At 52.8% G+C, this 21,046-nt stretch overlaps 9 protein-coding genes across 9 annotated transcripts; 4 read left to right on the forward strand and 5 right to left on the reverse strand.

Annotated features, from left to right (window-relative positions):
- Positions 1 to 1,223: 1,223 nt before the first annotated feature.
- QBC33DRAFT_255177 (uncharacterized protein) lies at positions 1,224 to 2,025 on the reverse strand. The gene is made up of 2 exons (XM_060423043.1): positions 1,650 to 2,025; positions 1,224 to 1,541 (listed from the first exon to the last, which is right to left on the reverse strand). Exons 1-2 carry the CDS (start codon positions 1,933 to 1,935, stop codon positions 1,345 to 1,347), a joined length of 483 nt encoding a protein of 160 aa, XP_060278985.1. The 5' UTR covers positions 1,936 to 2,025; the 3' UTR covers positions 1,224 to 1,344.
- On the reverse strand, positions 1,957 to 2,401 carry QBC33DRAFT_563376 (uncharacterized protein; the record flags this gene model as incomplete). The annotated part of the gene is made up of 3 exons (XM_060430276.1): positions 1,957 to 2,077; positions 2,152 to 2,243; positions 2,318 to 2,401. The coding sequence occupies 3 exons, from the start codon at positions 2,399 to 2,401 to the stop codon at positions 1,957 to 1,959; spliced, it is 297 nt and encodes a 98-aa protein (XP_060278986.1).
- A 236-nt stretch (positions 2,402 to 2,637) lies between these two features.
- On the forward strand, positions 2,638 to 5,650 carry QBC33DRAFT_581443 (major facilitator superfamily domain-containing protein; the record flags this gene model as incomplete). The annotated part of the gene is made up of 4 exons (XM_060431268.1): positions 2,638 to 2,640; positions 3,393 to 3,408; positions 4,008 to 5,051; positions 5,115 to 5,650. The coding sequence occupies 4 exons, from the start codon at positions 2,638 to 2,640 to the stop codon at positions 5,648 to 5,650; spliced, it is 1,599 nt and encodes a 532-aa protein (XP_060278987.1).
- Positions 5,651 to 7,433: 1,783 nt separating this feature from the next.
- QBC33DRAFT_480763 (DUF1446 domain protein) lies at positions 7,434 to 10,509 on the reverse strand. The gene is made up of 9 exons (XM_060425336.1): positions 10,294 to 10,509; positions 10,135 to 10,221; positions 9,627 to 10,049; positions 9,464 to 9,535; positions 9,209 to 9,402; positions 9,046 to 9,119; positions 8,533 to 8,899; positions 7,979 to 8,456; positions 7,434 to 7,870 (listed from the first exon to the last, which is right to left on the reverse strand). The coding sequence occupies exons 1-9, from the start codon at positions 10,343 to 10,345 to the stop codon at positions 7,818 to 7,820; spliced, it is 1,800 nt and encodes a 599-aa protein (XP_060278988.1). The 5' UTR covers positions 10,346 to 10,509; the 3' UTR covers positions 7,434 to 7,817.
- Positions 10,510 to 10,643: 134 nt separating this feature from the next.
- QBC33DRAFT_480768 (CAIB/BAIF family enzyme) lies at positions 10,644 to 12,824 on the forward strand. Its single transcript, XM_060425337.1, has 2 exons — positions 10,644 to 12,154; positions 12,254 to 12,824. Exons 1-2 carry the CDS (start codon positions 10,893 to 10,895, stop codon positions 12,675 to 12,677), a joined length of 1,686 nt encoding a protein of 561 aa, XP_060278989.1. The 5' UTR covers positions 10,644 to 10,892; the 3' UTR covers positions 12,678 to 12,824.
- QBC33DRAFT_519165 (uncharacterized protein) lies at positions 12,819 to 13,394 on the forward strand (the record flags this gene model as incomplete). The annotated part of the gene is made up of 2 exons (XM_060426280.1): positions 12,819 to 12,998; positions 13,038 to 13,394. 2 exons carry the CDS (start codon positions 12,819 to 12,821, stop codon positions 13,392 to 13,394), a joined length of 537 nt encoding a protein of 178 aa, XP_060278990.1.
- A 692-nt stretch (positions 13,395 to 14,086) lies between these two features.
- On the forward strand, positions 14,087 to 14,844 carry QBC33DRAFT_519166 (uncharacterized protein; the record flags this gene model as incomplete). Its single annotated transcript, XM_060426281.1, has 2 exons — positions 14,087 to 14,241; positions 14,349 to 14,844. 2 exons carry the CDS (start codon positions 14,087 to 14,089, stop codon positions 14,842 to 14,844), a joined length of 651 nt encoding a protein of 216 aa, XP_060278991.1.
- Positions 14,845 to 15,727: 883 nt separating this feature from the next.
- QBC33DRAFT_551102 (heavy metal translocating p-type ATPase) lies at positions 15,728 to 18,315 on the reverse strand. Its single transcript, XM_060429135.1, has 4 exons — positions 17,893 to 18,315; positions 17,192 to 17,790; positions 16,271 to 16,940; positions 15,728 to 16,180 (listed from the first exon to the last, which is right to left on the reverse strand). Exons 1-4 carry the CDS (start codon positions 18,200 to 18,202, stop codon positions 16,131 to 16,133), a joined length of 1,629 nt encoding a protein of 542 aa, XP_060278992.1. The 5' UTR covers positions 18,203 to 18,315; the 3' UTR covers positions 15,728 to 16,130.
- Positions 18,316 to 18,699: 384 nt separating this feature from the next.
- On the reverse strand, positions 18,700 to 20,880 carry QBC33DRAFT_599622 (putative sterigmatocystin biosynthesis monooxygenase; the record flags this gene model as incomplete). Its single annotated transcript, XM_060432037.1, has 5 exons — positions 18,700 to 18,714; positions 18,884 to 19,206; positions 19,295 to 19,531; positions 19,620 to 20,578; positions 20,681 to 20,880. The coding sequence occupies 5 exons, from the start codon at positions 20,878 to 20,880 to the stop codon at positions 18,700 to 18,702; spliced, it is 1,734 nt and encodes a 577-aa protein (XP_060278993.1).
- Positions 20,881 to 21,046: the final 166 nt, after the last annotated feature.

The raw sequence follows: 21,046 nt of genomic DNA on the forward strand, positions 1-21,046 counted from the left end.
CTAGTAAAAGCTTAAATAGCATTGCCTAATAGCATAGTATTTGCTTATTAATGCCTTTTTACTTTTGCATTTAAATAGCATGCTATTTAATACTATTGTTAAGATGCTAGCTAACTATTAAAGCGTTTTGGTTAGCATATTGTTTAGCTGCTAGTAGCAATGCTTAATCTTATAGTTAAAGCTTTTTCTAAATAGTATTAGCAATAATTATTTTCTTGCAGCTTTTTTGTCTTTGCTATATATTTGCTAACTTTTTGCATTTATTGCATTAACTTATTTTACTATGCTGTAAACCTTAAGCAAGTTGCATATACTAAAATATTGCATTTATCTAGTCTGCTTAACTTATAGCAAGTTTTAGTTTAAGCTTTCTTTTATATTGCTTTTTTAAAGCTATGCAGTATTTTTAGCCTTAAGCTTTGCCTTGTACTTTATAATTATAATCTCTATTGCATTGTCTTTAGTTATACTATTGTTTTTTTTATTGTTATTGCCTTTAGCAACAATCTAGTAATGCAAAAGCTAGCATTATATAAATAACTATAACTGCAACTGCATTTTTTTTATAGTATAGCCTATCTAACTTATAAATAGCTATTTTTTAATAATATATAATATTGTCTTGCATAGCTATAAAATACTAGTATTGCTTGTAGCTATAACTATACAATATATATAGCATTTTAATAAATGCTAACTTGTTTGCTAAAAGTATATCTAGCAGGTTATTTAAATCTATTATGCTAAAGTAGTTTTTAATCTAAGCTAAAACTTGACTAATTATTTTGTAAGTATAGAAATATTGTTTAATTTTATCTTTTAAATGCACTATACTATTGCATAAATAGCATACTAATATGTTATGCTTTTTAACTAGCATTACTATTTCTTCTATTATCTTTTTAACCATTTTGGCAGCATTGGTTAAACTTAAGCAGAAAATTATTGTATATTGGGATATTTAGGCAATAATAGTTAAACAAATGGCAAAACCAAGCTATATTTATTGTTATGTCAATTAGCTGCACTGTCTTTGCTTTATTTCCTATTGCATATCTATGTTGCAAACCTTTAAACCTATCCTAAACGCTATTGCAATGTAGAAATAAGTTATTACAGATAACCCTAACCTGACAAAACATAGGCTTTACCTTAACTTTTTTAAGACTAATCAATGCTTTGGCTTGGACGCAACTGATTTGAACAGAATTAACCTTAGACCTTAGGGTTATGGAAGACAACCCTAAGACGATTTAGGCCAAATCGCCAAGTCATAGTTCCTAGAGTCTTCTGCGCTTTTCTGTTTCTAGAAATCTCCATGACGCTGCTGGATGTTAGTGATACCTAGTTTCTTGCAAGACCTAAGTCTACGGCAAGGAGCGTGTAGATGCGAGAGCAGAGGCCGCTATTTGGCGATTTCATGCCTAGTTTACCGCCATCGAGAAAGCCTTTCTTGAGATAGTCCACTGTCTTCTCCAGAGACAAGCCTCTCTCTTTGATGTAGTGCTCCTCAATGAAGGCGACGGTGTCCAATCCGACCTCTGTCTCAAGGTCAGCACATCTCCTAATCCAATTCCGATCGGCAAGGGTAGCTGTATACAGTCCATCATTTGACAGGGGCCATGGTCGCCCCTAGAAAACATGCTGACCCACAGTTCGTCGATCTCTGACGGAACGGAGACGCCCTCGGCGAGGATGGTCAAAACCTCTCTCTTCACTGCTGCCCAAAGACGATTGAAGATAAGTCCGGTCCTGATTCCCTCCTGGCGACGTAGGGTCCCGTGCCGGCATCTTCTGCCGTGCAACCAGAAACGATATGACTTCGGGGTCCGTGTAGCCGTCCGTCATAAGCTCGACGGTCATCGCGTCCGGAGGCATGTAGTAGTGGGTGTTTAGAATGCGCATCTTGGTGTCGTCCTTGACCTTTTCCCGCATTTCGCCGGATATATACGAAGACTAGTTGGACGCAAGGATGGCATCTTTGGGCGCGGCTGACTCCAATTCGGAAAAGGTTGAAATCTTGAGGTCGAGCTTCTCGGGGATCGCCTCGACGACCAGCCACGCGTTGCTCACAGCACTGGCTAGGTCCTGGTGAGCCGTAGCGGTGCCGACCTTATGACTGTGAGCCTTGGCTGCGGGGTAAGAGTTTACGTTCTGCTTGACGTATTCGACGCAGGCCGTGCCCTGCTCGGCATTGTGCTCTCGAATTTGGACGTCATAACCTCCGGACGCTCAGCAGGCCGCTGCAACCAGTGGTCAGCATCGCGGGGCAACCACACAAAGATGGAACACAAGGGTCATCCAGTGCCCTTCTCACCGATGCGGCGACCGAGAACACCTCCACCCAGTACGGCGACTGGCTAGTCCTGTAGTCTAGTGGAACAGCCCAAGAAGAGGCCATTATGGCAAGTTGTAAGATTTTACAAGTAAACTAGAAGCTAAATAGAGAAGCAGGTGGTGAGGTAGCGAACAAGTTGAAATTTTTCTGGTGGCTGTCCAGCAAAGGCCGATCATGTTATATATGCAGCAGCATCAACCTCCGCAGCATGTAACTCGTTCAACTCTGGTGCATCTGTTTTAGTCTATTACATGTCACAGTATGTCATATATCCATAGAGATAGGTAAGGCAAGCTGCAATGGTATCGTTATTAAAGTGGGGATGTTCGCATTGCGCCCACTGTTTCCAGCGGCTCTGGCGCCCGTGCACATCTCTTTATATGTACAGAGTAATACATTATTCAGTGGATTACCTTATCTAAACAGCTGCCTACTTTGGTTTAAGATTGAGATTTTCAACTGGACTTGGCGAGCGATGGCAAGGAACATGAATGGGGAGCTATAGATTCCATAAGCCTGCTCATCCTATTGATTTAATAATATCAAATACAGTGTCGCGCAGATGCTTGAAGAAGAATAGCGGTAGTGACATAAGATCGAGGCATTTTAGCAGTGTACTGATTAGCAACAAAATCTAAGCGTCATAGATTTTTATCGCAGTCACCTGCGAGGTACCAACACCGAGGTACCAACATACTACAATAAGGTAGCCATGTAGTGTTGTAAATTATTTTGCTATTGCGTTATATCAAAAATAGCTATGTATACGCAATCAATAGTACGTTGTGAATATTATGCGTTCGTGACGTGATTCTCTGTTACTGGGGACGATACTGTCCGGCTCTAGAGGCATGCTCACCCTTCTCTTTGGTCGGCTGTTGCATCGCGTGTCTCTGGTTGGTTATGTCAACACCAGGTGGGACGCCGCTGGGACACCACTGGACATTTCCCGAAACGCCGCCGACCCAAAAGTAATAATAAGAGTACGCCGACCTGGTAGACTATATGTTCTGCATGCCTGTCTGTACCCCGGCAAGGATTTCTTTCATGGCAGGGCGTACTGGAAGATGGTGAGGACTTTTGTCCAACACCCTTATATCCCAATTTTGTGGACCCGGTTGTGATGTGAGTGTCTGGAAACTCAAACGTCCAGCTGGGCCCCAAACCGTGTCCCGCAAATTCCGGCCGCTAATTAATTACGGGTACTGACCAGTAGATTGCCGCGTAGAGTCATATCTATGATCATTTCACCTTGGAATTATGAGACGGAAATGCTAGAAACCTCGCCGCAGCAGCCGTTTAAACCTTTCTCGTCTTTAATTAGTCGAAGCTAAAGCCAGGAGCTTGATTTCCAACCAGAGGCAAAATGTCCCGTACTCAAAGGTTCTGCAGACAAATGACGTTCCTTTAGAGTAGCCAAGATGATCGACGAAATAAAGAGCTTCCAGGCAGCGTCCTATTTATAAGATATGCTCGTACGAACATTCTCAAGCGTTAGCACACATTACGGCGAGTCATCTACTCGTATTGTGTTCTCTTCGTCACTTTCACACCAATCTCGGGAATCGAGAGGCAAACCGTACTGCAGCCTTAGGAACTAACTGCTTTTTACGGTCAAATGTTTCGACAGTCATGCAGGGACCTCAGCCGGCCGAAGATGCCTCCTCAGATTCCCAGCTTCAACCGAACGGCCGGCCCACCCACGGCCGAATTATCGGCTACAAGTACCTTGAAAAGCAGGGTGACAAGTCCAGCCGTCCTCCTCACGGCAACCTTGAGAAGGTTGACGTCGACATACCAGAGACGACAACGGAGCTCCGAACCATCAAGGGCGAGGAGTACGTGGTTCTCGGGTTCACCCCGGACGACCCACAGGACCCATTCAACTGGACTAGGAAGCGGAAAGCAACTATCAGCATAGCGCTCTGCTTGATGACCTTGTTCGTCGGTCTCGGAACAACAGCATACAGCTCGACTATCGCGAGAATGACGAAAGATCTGGGCGTTTCAGTTGAATTGGGACAGCTGGGACTGTTCACGTTCAATATGGCCTGCGCCTTGGCTCCCCTATTCCTAGCGCCGTTCTGCGAGATGGTTGGCCGGCGAATCGTCTATGTCAGCGCCTTTGCCTTGTACATCGTTGTATTCGTTGGGCTCGCTCTTGGGCATAACATCGCAACCATCCTGGTCATGCGTACGCTCTCTGGCCTGTTTGGTTCCGTTGGCACTATTCTAGTCGGCGGTACATTCAGCGACATATACAGGCCCGACTTCAGGGCGAGGCCAATGGCGCTGTTCTCGTACGTTGCCATCCTTGGTACCGTGGCCGCCCCAATCTACGCCGGCTTCATCGACGAAACCCTGGGATGGCGATGGGTAGAGGGCATCCAAGGCCTGGCAAGCGTACCAGTCCTCATCTTCGTCTTCTTTGTCCTTCGGGAGACTCGTGGTAGCGTCACTCTTTCCCACCGAGCAAACGCCTTGCGCGAGGCGACCGGTGACGAACGCTACAAGACGGAAGTGGAGCTGCAAGAGACCAGCCTGAAGAAGATGCTGCATGACTCCAGCGTGAAAGCTGCGCACATGCTTGTGACGGAGCCTGTCGTTTTCTGGTTTGGATTGTGGATTGCTTTTGCTTGGTTTGTGACCTTCCTTTTCCTTTCGGTAATCCCAATCACCTTCGAGGAAAAGCGCGGATGGCGCGAAGGTATAGGTCAGTTTAAGAGCCCAAAACCCGTTCATGTGCAAGACTAGTAGTTCTAATTGCGGACGACAGCTGGGCTGCCATACATCTCTCTCTCCATTGGCTCGACTCTAGGATTTGCGGCCAACTTCCTTCAAAGCTGGAAATACAACTCTGTCTCAAAGGCGTGCAAAGCAAAAAACGTCCCAGTTCCACCAGAAGCTCGCCTGTATGGTGCCATGTTTGGTGCTTGCTTCCTCCCGATTGGCCTGTTCATCTACAGTTTCACTCAATACCGTGGCCTTAGCTGGGTTGGTCCCGCCATAGCGCTCGCGCCTATTGCCTTTGGGATTTTCTTTATATTCGAGTCGACTTACAGCTACACGTCTGACTGTTATGGAGAAAGCTCCTCGTCCGCGATTGCCGCTCAGGGCTTCTTCCGCAACACTCTCGGGGCTGTCTCGCCTCTTTTCGCTTCTCAGTTCTTCCACAACGTTGGGAGCCAGTATGCTGGTCTCATCCTCTCCCTCATTGGCACTGTTTTGTCTTTTATCCCTCTTATCATGTTCAAGTACGGTCCCGCTCTTAGGGCCCACTCTCAACTCGCTAGGACAGTCAAGGAGGGATAATAAGCTTAGTGGATGTTGTGAGAAGCATGTAGGCAGAGTGAAGAAATAGCTACATTTTTGTCTATGACTTGCGCCTCGCTTAACACGTCACTTATTAACGCTATGCATAGGCAGGTTTGCTACATAAAACCTAAACATACTCTTTACAAGCAAGCAGCAAGTCTATAAGACATTAATTAAGCAACTAAGCTTGTAGTATGCATTTATTTGCGCTGGCTGTTGATCATGTTGTGGCTGGGCTCTTGTGCCTTTTGATCATACGGATGGAGAAGGGTCTTGCGTCTGAGGTGCTGAAATGGGGGCGTGAGAGTCGCGAGGACGACGAGGACGCGATGAAGCCACTCCTGGGCGACCGGAATGGAGAGGGTTATATTGCGACTGACAGGAGGATCATCCGGTTCGCGGACATTTCGTGGCGTGCGCACAACGTCCTGCTTCTCGTCCTCGCGATCATCACCATCTGGTGGAATATCTGGCTGTCGCCGAATCACGAACGCTAGGCGGTGGGCGCGCTGGTGGTGCAGTGGTTTGGGCATGATACCGGTGTTGAGGAACCCTTCACGGGCGAGAACGGAAAACATATAGTGCCTTGGGCATATATCGGTGGCGCCGATTCGGCTTGCAGCGCGCCCCCGAGTTCCGCCGGGGATGCCTCATCTCGCGCCCGGACTGGCCTTCTCAATACACAGCTACGATGACAGGTCAACAGCCCCGATTTGACTAAGCTGCGGCTGCTCGAAAGATTCCGCTAGGCGTTTGGAAGCAGATGAGAGATCTATTCTGCCACGGCATTGACAGGAGTCCACAATGACGCGTATACCATAACTGACGTCCTCTTGTGGCTGAGCGAGCCTTGTCGTTTCAGAGACGCGTCACCCGAGTTCATGTGCTTCAATTCCACCATTACTACGGAGCAACTCAACCATTCTATCGAAGCGGCGATCAAGCTTTGGTACCTCTGCGTTCCCACGCGACAACAAGTGTCAGTTATAATTCATCGAGCGAATGTGGGACATCCATTTAGGACTTACCTGGTTTCGAGATTTTTTCCTGCCCAGATCCGGCTGCAGACCGGCGAAGGTCCAGTACTTCATCCAAAGGCGTCTTCGGCTGTCTTGTCATTACCCTGTCGCTAGCAATCTCCTTGTAGACGACTGCATTGACAGTGACACCGGCATGAAGCAAGATAGACGCGCTTTCAACTAGTCTAGCACGAGCAACATGATGTAATAATGTTTTGTTGGTTGACTAGGAGTCTACCGACCAGATATAAGGCTTTGGGCGAATTGAAGGATGATTAGTAGGATTGGTGAAGCTTGAGAGGCTAGGGAATGCAGGAAGCAGGAAGACATAAGGTAGAGCGTGAGGCAAATACGGAGCTGGTAGGTTGAGACGACGGCGCATGCCCGGACGCTCGTGGTGGTCGTGTGTCGCTAGCTTAGGGGCTGTGATACGGAACCTGTGTAAGGCGCTTCCTCTCCTCCAGGTCCCTATCTCAGTGTCGATCAAGGTGTGCCCGACGTTGTCACGACTCAGGCAGTTTTAACCCAAGCACAACTCCTTGCTCTAGGTTTGCCTAGGTTTGACATTTAACGATTAACTCATCCTTATACTTACGGTACTGTCTCCCTCGCCCTTGGCATCTATAAAGCGGTACATCCGACTTAGAAAGAGCGGCCTTGAATCCAGAGCGGGTCGAGAGTGTCAATGTTATGGATGCTATTCTTGCTTGTCATTGTGATGCATAGCGTTGCGGACGACTAATCGTCACATGGACTACAAATGCCTCAGGACGACCCAGAAAATGGACGGGAGATGGGTAGCCGGCATATGATTTGGCACTGGACGAAGCAGTTCCCATCTTCTAACATCCCGCCGGAGATAATGTTTGCTTAAAAGACAACGAAGCCGTTTCGACCGGGCGAATCCAAGTCAATGCGTTCGGCATACAGTATGATGAGTCTCCCAATCTCCAGCGAGGCCAAGGTGGTGTCGAAACCCCAGTCCCGTGGCTAAGAAACAGGAGAGACTAAAGACGAATTTACCAACCCTGGACATAGATATGGATTGTGGCTGAAGAGTATTACATGGGGCGTGGAATATTGTGTAGTTATCACTACCTGCTGTGCAAAACCGCGTGTTCTACCAGGCCAGGCCATGGCGCCCTTCAAATTATGCCCCTTTCTAGAAATTTTGTGGGAATCTCGACATGCTTTGCACCTGAGAGAAACCTAATCAGCTGACAAACCCTTGGCATGGGCGGGGAAGAAGAAGAAAGAAACAAAAAAAAAGCAAAATAAAAATAAACCAAGTAACTGGGCCACTTACGGAGGAACTCCCCAAAGCTCTTGGCCAAGCCGTCCAGCCTGTAACTAGAACTGATGCCTCCTTCCAGGACGCCCTTGACTAGGAAGTGGACGCAGCGGATGTTGGGCATTTCAAACCGTTCAATAACATACGAGTCCTTGTAGTCATCGGCAAGCAGTTTCTTGAACGAGCCAACGCTGAGAAGCGACCGGAGCCATTCGTACTCATCGTCCTCGAGTGCCCAAAAACCGACGTTCGCATTGGAACCCTTGTCTCCGGACCGGGCGTGCACTCTGTAGCCCAACGGTGCTGTCTTGGTAGGGCCGTACTTGTCTGCGACGAAGCCGGACTGCGAGTCACAGAGCTTCTGGCCGCCGAAGGGAGCTACCCCTGAGGGTGCAGGAACGTCGACGGTCTGGCCGCCTAACACCATCTGCACGGATAGGCGGCTGTATTCGACCAGGAAAGGTTCGTATACGATGAATGGGCGCGGCGTCATCTGTAGCGGGGATTAGGGTTGTTAATATTCAGCAGAGGGGTAAAAATCTCCTGTGGAGGGCCATCCCATCACTCACCATACGGAAGTCCATGCAGCTGTGTTCGCCACAATAGCCGCCCAGTCCGTAACCGCCGATTGCCTGCGGGAGTGTCGAGAGAGTCTCGGCCTTGTCGGCCTGACCAAACACGCGGAACATGCACGTGGCGAGCGCCTGAGATGCGGGGTTCTGCTGTGGCACGCCGTACTGGTCGACGCGAAGGACCCGATAGTCCGCGCTGTTGTGGATGTTCTCGTTCAGACTCCCTTGGAAGTCTGCAAGCTTTTCGGCAATATCCAGGCCTGTCGCGAAGAGGTATACTTCCACCTGGAAACCACCGAGACCACAGACCGCAAGCTTGGTAGTCGGCGGCGGCGGCATTCCGCGGACTTGGGAAACCGTCACCCTGTCCTTTTCGGTTAGCCGGGGGGAGGAAGTTTACGACGACAGATGTTTATATATATACACACACATTGGCCTTTTTTTTGTTGGGAGGGGGGGGGTGTTGAAGAGAGGGGGAGAGCGAGAGAGAAAAAGAGAAAAGTTACATGCCTGTTTTTGCTTTTGTTGGTCACCTTGACGTTATGGATATCGGCAATGACGTCCGGGTTTAGATAGTACGGGCCCTAGATTCGACGATTCAACGATTTAGCCCCAGTTAGGTTCGATTATGTAGCCTATTGTCCAAATAAACCCCTGGGCGGCGATTATTTACCTGGATCTCATAGACGAGCTGGGCCGTGATCGTGTCTCTGCTGACCATGCCCCTGGCTCCGTCTTGGAGGTAGATATCGAATGTCCCGTCGGCCATGATTTCTGCGATTGGGAATCCTTGGTTCCAGTTGTTGGGGATGGACTTGAATCCGGAGAAGTTGCCTCCAGTGGCGTAGCAGCCACACTCGATGCAGTCTGCAGGAGATAACACGCTTCAGCCGGGGATAATACGGAGACGGGGAAAGGAACTACGTACGTCCGGCAATGAGGGCTTGGGCCAGTTCGTCGAGTTTTGTCTCGTCCCAGCCATGCCACCACGCAGCGGCGCCTAATGAGTCGAGGCAAGTCGCTCGTCAGCTCCGTACATGAGATAATCACTACAGGAGGAGAGAGAAAGAGAAAGAAAGAGTCGCTCTTACCCATGAGCGGGCTTGCATCACAGCACCGACCGCAGACCACAATGTCGGCGCCCGCCTCGAGGGCGGCAACAATGCCGCCCATGCCGATGTAGGCGTTCGCGCTGAGGGCGGGGTTGTCAAACTTGGACAAGTCTCGCCCCGCGGTGTCGAGATGGCCCACCTTTCCCGGCGTCTTCAGCTCGTCGAAGATGCCCAAGAGGTCGTCGCCTTTGACGTAGGCAACCTTCAGTGTCGTCACGCCGAAGTCGGCTAGCTGGGCCTCGATGGCCTTGGCCAGTCCCTCCGGGTTGAGCGCACCGCCGTTGTGGATTACCTTGATGCCCTTGTTGGCGATGATGTGCGCCGTCTCCTTGTCGAGCTGCTTCAGGAAGCTCTTCTCGTAGCCTTTTGTAACATCTTGCCGTCTCTCCAGTGCGAGCCACGCTTAGAGGGCCGTTCAGCATATGCTATTGTTGCTGCCGCTGAGGGCTTGCTAGGCAGGAGAGATGGGGATGGTGATGGCTCTTACCCATGTTTACTTCAGCCAGGTAATCCGCGGTCACCACATCAACGGGCCCTTCTCTTACTATCCGACGCAGGGCCAGCGGTCCGTCCCCTGCTCAGCCTGAATTAGACCTGGGGGCTTCCTGGTGTGAGCATGCTCTGGGGCGGGGGGACCCTGACTAACCTGTTGCGCCACTGCAGTTCCCGATCCGGATAGGTCGGCGTTGAGAAGACATTGTTAGGTCAATAACCAGGCAACACCTGGTTCCGGTGCAGTGTGATGATGATGATGATGATATGATGGGTTGGTTTGAGGAGGCACAATGTTATAGTCGGGTCTGCGGACGGCTATATGTCTGGAATCCCCTGGTGTGAATATACGTACATATTAGAATATAAGGGAAAATTCATGTGGGTGTGCAGAGGGCGGAGGCCGAGGCACAGCGCGCATTATTTCCGACTGGTCCACAAATGCGGAGCTCGGCAGTTTATACCCCGCGACTAGTGGTGACCAAGTCAGAAATATCCGAGTGAGATATTTCTGACACACTGAGGGGGCCAGCGGAGCAAGGCGGCTTGGCTGCTTGTGGATGGGGGATTGGGATCTGGACCCTCTTCGGGCTGATTTTCCCTTATAGTCATCCGGACACGATTCCCAGCTAAGAAATGCGCTGCACCCGGCTATTATTATTACCTTGATAGTGGGTTTGGATCCGGATTTCTTTGTGTGAGCAACGAGCAACTGGACAGAGAAGCGGCCTCTCTTCTTGGAACTTCGTGGCCATGATGTCAACGGATTATTCCCTACAGAAGGAGGCGGGGAGGATCCTGCATGAGGTCCTCCTCAAAGATGACCGCCTCGGCCTGCCTCAGAAGGTCAAGGACATAGCGTCCAAGACGACCTTCGACTCCTCCGCCATGTCGACGCCGTTCATCCCGGCGCCCCTGAAATTCACAGAATCCAGCGCCGCCCTGTGGGGGCTCGCGGCCTCGATCGGCAACGCCATTGTGAAGGAGCGCTTCGGCATCGAGCAGGGCGTCTCCATCAACACCGACATTGCCAGTCTCTTCCTCGGCTCCGCCGCCATATGCCGCGTCGACGGCAAACCCATCTCCGACCCCGGAATCGCCGTCCGGTGCCAGAAGTACGATCTCGGCCGGACGAGTCAGCCGTGGCGGCGCCTCTGCACGAATGTCTATCCGACCAAGGACGGGCGCTATTTCCACCTCCACGGCAGCATGAACGCGGATAAGACGCTCGCCATGGTGGGTCTCCCCGAGGAGAGGCACGAGCTGACGTCGGTGGACGACGTGATCCGGGAGTACTGCGGCGTGATTTCGCACTTGGACAGCGAGTGGCTCGACACCGAGGCCAACCTGCATTGGCGGCAGGCCGGCACCATCTGTCTGACGCCGGAGGAGTTCCGCGCCTCAGAACAGGGCAAGGCCATAGCGGATGATGCCATCTTCTCGCTCGAGCAGTCCGCCACGGACGTGCTACCGCCGGTGCCCTACCGTGCCGTCGACCACAACAACAGCAACAGCAACAACAAGTTCCGACCGCTTGAGGGGATCAAGATGCTCGACCTGTCGCGCGTCATTGCCGCGCCGACCATCGCCAAGCTGGCAGCCCTGTTCGGCGCCACCGTTGTGCGCGTGTCATGCGCGTCACAGCCGGACATGGGCCCGCTACTAGTCGACGGCAACCTAGGCAAGTACGACGTGTCTCTGGACCTCAAAAGCGACAGCGGGCGCGCCAAGCTGCGCAAGCTCGTCTACGACGCCGACGTCGTGCTCGACGGCTATCGGCCACAGGCGCTGGAGCGCCTCGGCTTCGGCGTCGACTACCTTCACACGGTGGCGCGGCGCCGCGGCCGCGGCATCGTAGTCGTCCGTGAGAACTGCTACGGCTGGCACGGCCCCATGGCGAACCGCTCGGGATGGCAGCAGATCTCCGACTGTGTGACGGGGTGCAGTTGGCTGATGGGCAAGTTCCTCGGCCTGGACGAGCCCGTGGTTCCGCCTCTACCCAACTCGGACTATCAGTAAGCGATATCCTCACGGCAGCGTAGCAGTGTGCGTAGCAACATGGCAGTGTGCCGTGGACTTCCCGAGATGTGCTAACAATCTCTTGTCGACAATAGGACTGGAGTTGTCGGGCTCGTGGGCATTCTCCTCGCCGTAGACAGGCGAGCGCATGAAGGCGGCAACTATCTCGTCGATGTGTCCCTCAACCAGTTCAACCAGTTCCTCATCTCGCTCGGGGAGTACCCGGCCGAGATCCAAGACTCGCTGAGGAAGCTGCATCCCAACTTCAAGCCTCGCCATTTTGACGACATGAACTCCCTCGTTGCCAAGGTTTTCACGTCACTCTACGCCGGAACTCCGCAGCTCTTCCAGCCGAAGTACTTTGACAACATTAAGAGTAACTTCGGGAAGCGGGACGGCGAGCTGGAGACGCTGACGTACGTTGGGTCGGCTGCTTCATACGACAAGACGAAGCTGGGATACGATGTTGGGAGCTGCTTCTTGGGAACGTATGAGCCAGTGTGGCCGCAAGGGGCGTGATAGATGGGGACTGTAGATACTTGGACATAATTATTGAACAAGCAAGGGATGGGATGATTATTAAACAAGACAGCGCATCGATCGCCGTAGAAGTTGCCAGGATAGCTAATTCCATCCACCGCTACGCCTCAAACCGGCACCATGTGCACTTGCGTCCTCCCTGAGACCAGAACAGGGAATGACATCTCCCCGGCGCTGTCGGCAGTTACCGTCTTGTCATCTCCGATCGCATACTTCGCACCCGGCCGGAGACGGGAACTAGGCTGCCTCATCCCCTGGCCATCTACATCTTCAGCTCGGACAATGCCCAAGTTGACGAGAGTAGGTCAAATTTCCCAGCTCCAGTAGTTCTTTGACAAGTTGTTCGCCGCTTACAAGGGCACCCTGACGCCAGTTCAACGCAACACCATGTCCGGAGGTGTGACCGTCAACGACGTGCTCATGCATGCCGGAGTACCGGGCACCCCGTTCGGCGGCGTTGGCGAGTCGGGTATGGGGTACTACCACGGAAAACACAGATTCCTCGCCTTCACCCATACCAGGATATTCGTCTTGCCGTCCACGTGGCTGGATAGGTTGATGTCCTTCCGGTATCCTCCGTTCGATGTTCGGCACAGTAGCAAGTTGGCCGTCAAGAATCGTCTCGGGTTCAAAAAAGGGAAGACGATGGAAGACCAGCGAATCAAACCTTGGCCCCCGAGGAAGACTGCGGCCTAGCTAAAGATTGCGATGCTACTTATCGGTGTGGCTGCTATTTATGTTTACAAGACCGGAAACTTGTATCAGTTGTATGATAAGCTGCCATAGTTTCGAAGCTAGACTTGTAGTGTAATACAATGAGCTAGAGACTCGAATATTGTTCATCAATCTAATCAGTATTATTTACCTCTTGCGCTTCCGCTCGTTTGCGCACAAGCGCAGTGAAAGTTATGTGCCACTCCTTGATGTACATACAAGTCGAGTTCCCCCAACACTCTCCGGCAAGAGCCTGGGATCCGGCCCCGCGGGTCAATGAGAAATCCGCTTGTCCACTTCACTGACGGAGTTCGGAGGCTCAGCTGTGTCCATTAGATTGCCCGGTTGCCGAGCAGCAATAAATAGTGACGGCTGCGAACATCCCCCCCCCCCCCAATCCCCAGGCGGTTTGCGGGGTGCCGTACCTCTGCCGTCAGAAATGTCTGACGGCCATTTCCCCATCCAAAATCCAATGCAGTTTAGCCAGGAATATAATGTAGTCGCTAGGGGGCAGTAAAGATCACCCAGATAACCACCAAAAAGTTAGAATAACCAACAGTGCAAATCTGTCCGCATACTCCAGTAGAAAAAGAAACTACCTGCTTTTCTGCGTCCCGATTCAAGGCGGGCGATCAGTTAGTAGCAGTTGATTGCACATCATCACGAGCAAAAAGATGTCCGAAGACAGCGCCCGGGCCTTTCTAGACCCCCGGAAACTCTTGACCCCCATGGTCGCGGCCGTTAATACGGCATACCAGGCAGCCCTCGAGTGCCAGCCTATGCCGCCATGGCTCCGGAACGCGCTCATCCTCTCCGGCCTCGCACTCGCGTGGCGGATCAACTAACGTCTGACTTCCCAAGCACTCAACAACACCGTAGATGCCAAGTTTGACTGGAGCAGGGAGATCGTGAACTGGAAATTTATTCACCCAAAAGGACCTTTTCCGTCAACAACCTGGCCATGCTCTGGACAGCCAAGACATTCCTCCTCAACATGGCGGAGCACAACCACGGCCACTTCTTAATCGTGGCCTCGCAGACCGGGTACGTGGCGACGGCCGGCCTGACGGACTACTCGGCCACCAAGGCTGCCGCCATCGCCATCTACGAGGGCCTACATTCCGAGATGAGGAACCTGAACCGGGCGCCGGCCGTGCGCGTGTCCTGCGTCTCGCCCAGCGCCGTCGACACCAAGATGTTCTCCGGCATCAAGCTGAACGGCGGCATGAAGTCGCTCACGCCCGAGGAGCTGGGTGATGCCATCGTCGACGTGCTACGCAGCGGCAAGGCGCAGCATATCCTCGTGCCGAGGAGCGCGTACCTCGCCACGCCGACGAGGATGTTGCCTGACTGGTTGCGCGTGGTGATGCAGGATGGCGCCATCGGCGTGTTTACTAATCTAAAGCCGCATAATCCCATGGCGGATTCGTGAACTTGTGTACGGGAGCATGACTGCGGGAGCTTGGGACTGCGGGAGCTCGGGGCTGCGATGGGAGACGAGGGTTTTCCAGAGAGAAGAGCCGAGAGTTTTTGATGTGTGGCTTTGCTCCCCTGCCATCTTGGACGTTTTGCACAGAAGGACCATGCTCTCTGTGTAAGCAGGGAATTGCAAGAACGGAATTTTCGTGAAAGGTACTCTAGCTGTCAGCTTTTTCTCACCATACTACTCCAATTATTTACTAAAGAGTTACTAAGGATAGACACCCCAAACCTCCACCCCCTGTCTGCTCCCCTGTCTCCTCCCCTGTCTCCTCCCCCTGTCTACCCGCTTCTTCCTGCTTTCTCCCTCTCACCTGTCAGAACTACAGTGGGTGGCACTAGGTTTGAATCCAAACCAATGTATTAAATCTAACGCTAGTCGTCGCTTAGCAACCCACTTAGTATTTTCTATGAGCTCTGCTAAGTGCAATAGCTTGTTTCGCTACATATATTAATTAAGTTTTGCATAACTATAGCTTAATTTGGCCTAGTGCTGGATTTGGGGACTAGTATAGTGCAGCAACTTCCCCCCCCCGGCATGTGTCCGTCAATGCCAGCTTGTCCTTGAAAGGGCCCAGTTATGCACAGTGACGATTGTACCCCGCTGTTTCCTTTCACCCTTTGTATATCCAAGCCACTACCTATTGCGGGTGTGAGGAACGGAGCCTTTCACCGATACCTACGTCCGTACACTAGCTGTTCTTAATTCACGGCGCATTACTGTATCATGGTACCGCCACACGAAACGTATCCACAACCACGAAGGTCATCGCGATCACAAACATACCTTGTTGTACAGATATAGGGCTCGGTTAGTCTGTGCGTGAAAGAAAACAGTCACGAGTTTCTGATATTGCAATTCCGAGCCTTTCGGGCCGACTTTCTGCGTCTGCCCATATCTCCCCTCTGGCTTACTGACTCTTGACAGCCTGACATTCAAAGATAGTTACATACTGCTTCGCAGAGAGATGAAAACTCCAGTGTCACTAATGAGCAGCCACTAAACAGCGAACAACATGTGCTGATGGTAATACCTACGCCATCCCTCGTAACACTTTACAACTCCGTGCTCTGCTAATTCCATTTCCTGACTCAAATTGCTAGCCAATAGCCATAACCTTTGCGCCCCACGCGTATTTTCCTTCTTAGATAGAGGCTACATGGATCGTAGCCAAACGAGTGAACTCCGTATGCGCCGTAGAAGAGGGACGCCTGTTCGGTCATAGTCTAGCTTATCTCTCATAGATAAAGATCGGATAGACGGGGCGCCATGTCGCACTTCGCCGCAACTGTTGAATCGTTATTGTGAGAAAAATAAAAAATAAAATAAAATTGCAAAAGAGCATACATATCGCGCCGCTCGCGAGCAGAAGACATACCTGAAGAGCAATCAAGGAAAGCGTACTTCCTCGCGAACTCCTTACTGAGCCTCCACTCGCTCACCTTCGCCAGCCCAAAGAAGCTGGCGACATCGCTCTTGCGGAACCTGCGGTCATACGCCACCAGCGGCGTCTCCAGGTCGTCGGCGGGACCGTCGAGATCGCGCTGCTCGGGCTCCGGCACCATGGCGGCCAGCGGCGGGTTCTGGCTCTGGCCGAACTTCCGGACGCACCGAGCTAGCTGCCGGACCAAGGCCTCCTCGACGGGGTCGGGGACGGTGGGATCGAAGTCCGCGTCGAAGGTGTTGATTTCGAAGAAGGCCCAGTCCGGCTGGAAGAGGGAGCCGCCGCCGCCTCCGCCGACCCGCTGGGGCGTGCGCGTCAGGATGCGGTTCTGGAACAGGTCCCACACGTTGACGGCGATGTTGCGATGCGGCAGGTCAACGACCGTATTCAGCACGACGTCTCGGACCAGCGTGTCGAGGTCGATGTTATCCAGGTTAAGTAAGATCTGGTCGCGGAGGTCCGGCCAATTGAAGAAGTCGATGGCGAGGTGCATCCGCGCGTGGCTGGATTGTAGGGGCGTGGGACGGAAAGGCAGAGGGACGCCGGAACGGTTGCCTTTGCCGAGGCGCCAGTTAAGCACTTTCTCCATGTAGTGTGCTCCGTTCTGCGATAGCATAGGAACAGCCGTTTGATTAGCGTTTGGGTTGGGTGGGGGGGGGGGGGGGGGGGGGGACCAAAACCCCCCCCAACCCAAGTAAAATTTTTTTTTTATTTTAAATACCACCCCTTATCTGAAACCACAAAAACCGGCCCCCCCCCCCCCCCCCCCCCCCCCCCCCCCCCCCCCCCCCCCCCCCCCCCCCCCCAGCATTCAGCGCCCCTAGCCAAGGAAGAGTTTTTCTTTCTTTGACTTACCACGCCGTAGAGGTACGACTCTAGACCGGACCTCGTAGCCAGCAGGTTCACTGCTGCGACCGCGATCTGCCCCGCTAATTGCTTCTCTGTGAGGTCGCATAAGCCTGGCAGATCACGAGCCCTTGCAATGAGATTGATGGAAGCATGCAAAATCTTGTCCGCAAATACAGTGGACGACCTGATTGCGATAGCATCCAGGTTGGGCAGGGTCGGCAGCGGCGAGGGCATGCGGTTCGAGGAAGCGTTGAGGCCGAACTTGTTCATTAACGGGTCGAAGAAGGCCATCGACTCGAGTGCCTGTTCGTCGGCGTATTCGACTGATGCCAACAGTTCCATGTTCTGGAACGACTCGGGACCAAGACAGGCCATTCCGAGGCCCGAGCCATCTCCAGGTTGGTTCGGCGCCTCCGACGACTCGGCGTCGTTCTTATCCGGGGGCGGCGTTTTCGAGAAGAACGTGCTACTATCCTGCATCGCACAGGAAATCGACGAAGCAAGACCCGGCGGGCTGCTGGAGCTCGACGAACCTGGTGCCGGCGGGCTGCTGGTCGTGGCTCTCTTGCTCTCCCGATTCAGTAGCCGGTCGAAGATGGGGTCGTCTGTTAAGGCACGGGGCCAAGGTTAGAGAGGGTTCAGCAAGGCAAGGAGAGCAGAAAGAGAAGAGAAGAAAAGAGAAAAGAGGGGGAAAAAGGGATGCGTACCTGCTGCGGTAGATGCGGAATTGGACATGCTCAGAAGCTTCTTCCTGAGACGAAACAGGGCCTCCTCCAGGAACCGGTTCTCCTCGATAAGCTTCATGTGCGACTCGAGAAGAATGCTGTACCGCTCCTTACTGTCCGCATCGCTTCCCGACCTCATGGCCTGAACGACGCTCTCCAGGTGGCGAGCACTCGCGGCGTGCCGTTCGCGGAGGCACTGCTGGGAAATCCGGTTTTGCGCCCGCTTCCGCTCGTTCTGGAGGCCACCAGCCTGCCGCTTGGAGGCTCTTCGAGGACCGTTGTTTGCCGGCATCGGCGGAATTTGAGACTTGACGTGGTGGACAAGAAGGGGAAAAAAAGAAGGATGGGAGGTTCAATCTGTGCGTTGGCAATCCGTTCGTTCTTCCAGCGACGGCAGGAGGATGCTCCGGCGGGGAGGAGAATTAGTTATGCAAGCGGCCTGGTAGTAATCCCCGCTATTACCGAGGTTCCCCCAATGACCCCAGTGGGCTCGGCCCCCCGCAGGTCTGAGCTAGACTGCTAGGCTATTGGCCAATGGTGGGCTTCCCCCGCCATACGCTTCCCCAAACTCAATCTTTGATGGGCGGGGAACGATTCTTGGTTAGTGCGCAACTGCCAACAGAAATCAAGAGACTTCCCGGCCTTCCCTCCCCTCTCTCCGGCCAGGATTGGGTTTTTTGCTCATCCATTAAGCTCCCGAAAGGCCAGCTCACCAATAAGCAATATTTAGCGCGGCGGTCGCAGGTTATTTCAATCCGTAGCATCGCTGGAATTGACTAGCAAAACAGCTCACAAGTAAGGAGTCTAATAGTGGTTAGGTCACACGTCTAGATAAAGGGTCTATGTACGGCCACGAAAGAACGTTGAAGATTGACAAGAATTGATTCACAACCTAGTTCTGTTAGGCGGCCACTAAAGCGGCCGCAGCGGCTATTGGTGCTTCTATCCCAGAAGTTCCGTTTGCTACAGATACAGACTTGGCCTTGGTGCTGTCAACAGGAGTCCCGCTTGCGGCAGGTGTTCCCTTCCTGCCGCTCCGCTTCAAGATAGGATCGACGGGAGCGTCGTCCGAGTTGCGGATGTAATAGCTCAGGTCCCCGTCGAGGGTCTCGGCACTGCTGTGTCCGTTGCCGAGGTAAATGAACCGATTCTTCGTCGGGTACGTGAACGACCAGTCCTCCCAGCGAGGTTCCTTTAGCGCCTCGAGGTAATGCAGTGTCGAACCCGGCCACAGAGCGAGGATCTGTCCAGACGCTGACCCGGCTTTATACCAGGACCGGCAAGCCTCAGTCCAAACTGTACGCGCGCGGAGGTTAGACTGGATGTACATCACCACACACACCGGACACTACTGATGGACAGGGGGCATTTCTGGTCCACTTACTGGTGTCATCCATGAACATGTCCTTCCAGTCATTGAAGTCCTTCACGGCCTCGGACTTGACATCGAATGAACGAATGTTCTCCTTCTGGAACTTGGAGAGCATCTTGATGATGTACTCCACCTCGGCCTCGATCGCAATCAGGACCGGACCGTTGCCGATGGGGCAATTGGGCCCGAGAGTGAGGAAGTAGTTGGGGAACCTGTCGGCGGCGATTCCTAAATAGGCTTTCGGTTCATCTTTTTTGGGGGGGCGCCAAGTCAGCGTCAAGCGAAAGAAAAGACAAGAGGAAGAATAAGAAGTGAGAAGAGCGAAGAACGGCCATACCCTTCCACAAGGTGGTTAATGACTCTCCGTCTCGGCCCACGAGCGGAAACCGCGGCTTGAAAGTCGTGTCGAACCCGGTGGCGCAAATGAGGACGTCGATGGGATACTCTCCCTTTCCGTCGTCGCAGATGACGCCCGTCTCCGTGATCTGCGTGATCTCTCCAAACACGACCTTGACGTTCTCGTCGCTCAGCGACTCCAGGTAGTTTGTCCCCGGTGTCAGTCGCCGGCAGCCCACGGCCCAGTCGGGGATCAGCACCTTCTCGAGCTCCGGGTTGTTCAACTTGCTCTTCATCCGGTCCTCCATGTAGGCCCTGACCTGGGCCTGCTCCGTCGAGCCCGCGTGAAAGAGGGCGAAGCTGCCGTTGGCTCTGGCTTCGGCCTTCTTCCTCCTCTCCACGTGGTACGCCGGATCTGTCGCGAAGCGCTTCTTCTCCTCTTCTGAGTAGAGCTGATATGACTCCCCGAGCGGCGGGGCGACCCAGGTGGCCTCGCGTATGAAGGTCACGAGCTCCTTCACCTGGCTCTTGATGGCGGGGAGGATCTGGATGCCCGAAGACCCGTTCCCGATCAGGCCGACGACCTTGCCGCTGAGGTCGAGGTCCTCGGGCCATGCGGCCGAGTGGACCAGGGGGCCCTTGAAGGTGTCGATGCCCGGGATGGGCGGGTATCGCCACGCGTTCAGGATGCCCCCGGCATTGACGAGGACGTGCGCGGAGGCGATCTTCAGCTCGCCCGTCACGACGTTCTTGGCGGTCACATGCCACTCGGCGGCCGCCTCGTCCCACGTCGCGCTGATGACTTGCTGGTTGAACTCTATGTATTTGCCAAGGCCGTACTTGGTGCTGAAGTCCTTAAAGTACTGGAAGATCTCCTTGGAACTGGCGTAGTTGGCGCTCCAGTCAGTCTTGGGCTCGAAGCTCCACGTGTAATTATGGCTCGGAACATCGCAGGCGCAGCTAAAATGGGAGTTGACAATCAGTTAGCTCTTTGTTCAAATTAATTTAAATTGGTGATTGGCGCATAAATAAATAGAATAAATAGACGAAGCAAGCCCTTACCCTGGATATTTATTCTCGTACCATGTGCCGCTGACTTCCGGGTTCTTCTCTAACAACTGGAGGGAGAAGTCGTCGAAGTGCTTCTGCAGCTTGTAGGCCAAGAGCAGACCCGATGCCCCGGCGCCGATGCCAATAACCTTCAGTGTCCGGCGGGGTTGGAAGATGCCCGGGAGGGACCGATGGTCGATCGACATACCCATCGTTCAATATAATTTTTTTTTTAATTTTTTTTTTTTTTTTTTTTGGGGGGGGGGGGGGGGGGGGGGGGGGGGGTTTCGGGCCGGGAAACCAACCCCATGGTGGTGGGGGCGGGTGTGTGTTTTGTTTTGTGGGTTTGTTGTTGTGTGGGTGGGGTGGGAAAAAATT

This window comes from Phialemonium atrogriseum (genome assembly GCF_030411735.1).
Source record: "Phialemonium atrogriseum strain 8032-3 unplaced genomic scaffold QBC33scaffold_37, whole genome shotgun sequence".
Classification (NCBI taxonomy): domain Eukaryota; kingdom Fungi; phylum Ascomycota; class Sordariomycetes; order Cephalothecales; family Cephalothecaceae; genus Phialemonium; species Phialemonium atrogriseum.